The sequence below is a fragment of the Salvelinus sp. IW2-2015 genome, linkage group LG28 (genome assembly GCF_002910315.2).
Source record: "Salvelinus sp. IW2-2015 linkage group LG28, ASM291031v2, whole genome shotgun sequence".
Taxonomy (NCBI): Eukaryota; Metazoa; Chordata; class Actinopteri; order Salmoniformes; family Salmonidae; genus Salvelinus; species Salvelinus sp. IW2-2015.
The window spans coordinates 5575093-5579656 of record NC_036868.1 but is presented as its reverse complement, the minus strand read 5'-3'; the positions used below and the strand labels follow the sequence as shown (position 1 = coordinate 5579656).

Genomic DNA, 4564 nt, shown 5'->3' with positions numbered 1-4564 from the left:
ACCGGACCTTGTTATCTTTTAAGAGAGCTTTAGTGGTAGTATCCCGGACCTTATTATCTTTTAAGAGAGCTTTGGTGGTAGTATACCGGACCTTGTTATCTTTTAAGAGAGCTTTGGTGGTAGTATCCCGGACCTTGTTATCTTTTAAGAGAGCTTTGGTGGTAGTATACCGGACCTTGTTATCTTTTAAGAGAGCTTTGGTGGTTGGAGGAAATGAACTGGGATCTTGACCATGTCCTACGTGAGAGGGAATATACATTATCTGGCCAATATAAAGTAGTGAGGGTTGAGTGTTGGCTGTGGGTGACTAGTAGGACTGTATCCCAAATGGCATCCTATACCCTACATAGTGCACTACTCCCTATAGACATTTTACATTTTAAGTCATTTAGCAGACGCTCTTATCCAGAGCGACTTACAAATTGGAAAGTTCATACATATTCATCCTGGTCCCCCCGTGGGGAATGAACCCACAACCCTGGCGTTGCAAGCGCCATGCTCTACCAACTGAGCTACACGGGACCAGGCCCTGGTCAAACGTAGTGCACTGTATCGGGAATTGGGTGCCATTTGGGATGCAATCTGGGCAGAGCTTTATGTTCTCGGGGATATCTCCTGGTGCTCAGGAAACAGATGTGACCCCACCCCCCACCTGTAATACACACATCCCGCTCGGGAAAAGCCGTTACACCATTGTTCCTGTGGTTTCCGTCTGGTGATTGGTTCTGCCCCTGCCTCTCCTCTCTCCGACCGTGCCCCATACATCATAACTGCTGTAGATCTCAGAGTCAACACTTTCTCCTTTTCCTCCCTTTGTCACATGCTCTCTTCCTCATTTTCTTCACTTTCCCTTGCCCCTCTTCAGCGTCTGAACAGGAATAGGCATTCCATTGGCTTCAGAAGTTTCCATTGCTTCTATGCTTCAGGATAGGAACGATCGCGCTGAACAGCTGTCGTGCGTGTCTGTGTGCGTGTCTGTGTGCGTGTCTGTGTGCGTGTCTGTGTGCGTGTCTGTGTGCGTGTGTATGTGTGTTCATAGTGATTAAGGTAATAATTTAAGAGATTTTATTTGATCTCAATCAGACCTTGTTGGACTTTCCCATCCCACCATCCTTTGCACTTAATTAAGGCCTTTTTACCTCCGTCTACCATAGCTGTGCTACAGGTGTTACAGGGCCAGTGATCCACAGGTGTTACAGGACCAGTGATCCACAGGTGTTACAGGGCCAGTGATCCACAGGTGTTACAGGGCCAGTGATCCACAGATGTTACAGGGCCAGTGATCATACAGGTGGTTTCCGGACCAGTGATCCACAGGTGGTTACAGGGCCAGTGATCCACAGGTGTTACAGGGCCAGTGATCCACAGCCCGATAACACCGTTTGAATCCCACCGCGTGTTATCCTGCTATTAAACCCCTAGAGCTGTGTAGATATGAAAGGGTTGATAGTTCTCCCTTGCCATCTTCCTCCCTCCCTTGTTCACACACTTACATTTACACTCAGCACAAACAAAGACCCCCACACACACACACACACACACACACTTAGAATTTGAGATAATTCAGGTAGACGTGGAAGGGAATATGTTTTAGTCAGATGATGGGCCATGCAGGTTGCCATGGTGACTGGTCCTGAGTGTAAGGGGACTTGAGAACTTTGTCATGAACTTGGTCAGAGGGACTTGGTCATGAGAAAAACCCTGGAGTCCTTAATCCTCTGTCACTCTACAATTCAACAGAAAGGTAATGACTGTGTCTGAAATGGCACCCTTTTCACTCTGTAGTGCACTACTTTTGGCCKGAGCCGATGAGGGCCCATGAGACTGGCCAAAGGTAGTGCACTATAGATGGAATAGGGTGCCATTTGGGACATAGGCAATGTTTTCTGAAACCAAGCCAGTTGGTATTGAATGGAATTGATMACTTTATTWAKATTTTATTTATTTAACCTTTATTTAACTTGGCAAGTCAGTTAAGAACAAATTCTTATTTACAATGACGGCCTACCCCGGCCAAACCCGGATGACGCTGGGCCAATTGTGCGGCGCCCTATGGGACTCACAATTACGTCTGGATGTGATGCAGCCTGGATTACAACACACATGCTAATCACACTAATCAAAGCTCTGATAGCTACATGTATGGTATGTGACTATGATAAACTTAGTGAGTCAGATAACCTTGGTGTATTTCTTTCTTATTTTTGAATGTTGTGTTATGAGAATATGCCCATACATTTAAGCAATAAGTCACGAGGGTGTGTGGTATATGGCCAATATACCACGGCTAAGGGCTATTCTTAACGCAACGCGGAGTGCCTGGATACAGCCGTTAGCCGTGGTATATTGGCCATATACCACAAACCCCCATATTGCTATTATAAACGGGTTACCAACATAATTAGAGCAGTAAAAATAAATGTTTTGTCATACCCGTGGTATACGGTCTGATATTCCACGGCTGTCAGCCAATCAGCATTCAGGGCTCGAACCACCCAGTTTATAATTTACATTTCGGTATTTTAGCGGACTTACAAGTCAGTGCATTCAACTAGGGTGGTTAAAACAACCACAAATCACAGTCAATGCAAGTAAAACGTTTATCTCTTTTGTCTTCCAGAACTATGGGGTGGAGACAGACAACCTGAAGACTCTGGTTGGTCGTATGAGAGCGGCGTCCAACAACCTCCACAACTCAGCGTCGGAGCGCAGAAAGAACCCGTCGTACGAGGGCAAGAAGTCCCACAAACCCCCCAATGACTTCCTCACTGCTGTGGTGGAGCTCATCGGAGCAGCCAAGAGTCTACTGGCCTGGCTGGACAGGTAGGCTATACAAAACACACTTACACACATGCACGTAGGCAGTGGCACGCACACACACACACGCACGCACGCACGCACGCACGCACGCACGCACGCACGCACGCACGCACGCACGCACACACACTTAACATTTCAACGGGAGGAATGCATTCTATTATGGTCTTAAGTGATGCCCATGTTAACATACATGTTATCTTGTTAAAGTCCTGACTTGAGGAAATGTTTTACTGTCTGGTAGTCAAAACAGCCACAGTGAAGTCTTTCCAAGTGAAGTAATGCAGCCGGTTGTATTCCTGTGCTTGTGTCGGCTTGAGACGCATTCCAGAAGGCCTCCGCTGCAAAATGAAACATCTGTATTGACGGACAACAGCAGATGCTGTTAGTAACCCCTCAAAACATGTTAGGGAGGGTACTGTAACCTACGTACATGACCAGTCAAAGCACATCAAGTCAACAACAATAATTYCTATTACATTTCTCACATACCTGGGTCGTTTTTATTTAGATGCTGTCTTCATGCATCTGTCACACAACAACACTCATAATTGCTATATTATACAGAACCGTCATCACATTCAGCTCCATGATTGCACCTGATATTGTTATGATTGTACACACAGCGATGGATAGATTATTGCTGTGTTATTGGGGTTGTTGTAATTGGAATGGCTCCTGTCCTTCCTCTGGTCTCTATATAACAGGACTTCTCTGACGGGGATCAGTGACTTCACCTCCACTAAGAACAGGATCATTCAGCTGTGTCTGGAACTCACCTCCACCGTTCAGAAGGTTTGTTCTCTAATCATCACTATTCACTCTCATGAGGTTTCATGGGACTTTGGGATGACTTTGCATATAAGGAAACTACTTGTGTGTGTTTGTTAAATTAGCATGATGCATGAATATTTCTTTCATGCTCGTAGTCAACACACAAATTAAAATAGAGCCCCTCTCATGAACGTTCTGGGAACCAAAAATGACAGTTTTTAAGGCATGTAAAAAGCAAAACATCTCTGAGAAAATTCTCTGTTGTTTCAAAGGTAGCCCATCTTACATGAACTTGTAGGGTCACAATGTCAGTCACACGAGACCTTAAAAACCCTGCATCAGAGGCTACTTCTTTTGATCTGTTACACATTGAGGTGGAGTTCAAATAGGAAGTGTTAGCTGAAGGTGTGGCCCACACAGACACTCACCACAGGATGCAACAAGAACTGGACCACTGAATTGTTAAAGCACATGTTTTTATTTAATTTTTAAAAATATTTTTTTCAGAGGGTGGATCAGCTTTAATATTGAGGATAGATTGTTGCTTCCATCAATGTAATTGTCTGCATCATTTCCAATCCCCCATATATTTGGGGTAAATATATATATCTATATATATACACATACATACACATACACACATCCACACATATATATAAACATTCATACATATACACATATATATACATACACATATACAGTTGAAGTCAGAAGTTTACATACACTTAGGTTGGAGTCATTAAAACTTGTTTTTCAACCACTCCAGAAATTTCTTCTTGACATCCTTTTCTGGAATTTTCCAAGCTGTTTAAAGGCACAGTCAACTTAGTGTATGTAAACTTCTGACCCACTGGAATTGTGATACAGTGAATTATAAGTGAAATAATCTGTCTGTAAACAATTGTTGTAAAAATTACTTGTGTCATGCACAAAGTAGATGTCCTGACCGACTTGCCAAAACTATAGTTTGTTA

General features: G+C 43.8%; 2 protein-coding genes across 2 annotated transcripts in view; both read left to right on the top strand.

Annotated features, from left to right (window-relative positions):
• Positions 1-4564, top strand: part of snd1 (staphylococcal nuclease and tudor domain containing 1) — a 67934-nt gene that overhangs the window by 12337 nt on the left and 51033 nt on the right.
• LOC111954651 (connector enhancer of kinase suppressor of ras 3) overlaps positions 1-4564 on the top strand; it is a 27623-nt gene that overhangs the window by 9971 nt on the left and 13088 nt on the right. Inside the window, exons 2-3 of the mRNA XM_023974531.2 lie at positions 2621-2823; positions 3525-3612. Of these exons, the coding sequence (XP_023830299.2) occupies positions 2666-2823; positions 3525-3612 (246 nt within the window). The 5' untranslated portion in view covers positions 2621-2665. The remainder of the gene's footprint in view (positions 1-2620; positions 2824-3524; positions 3613-4564) is intronic.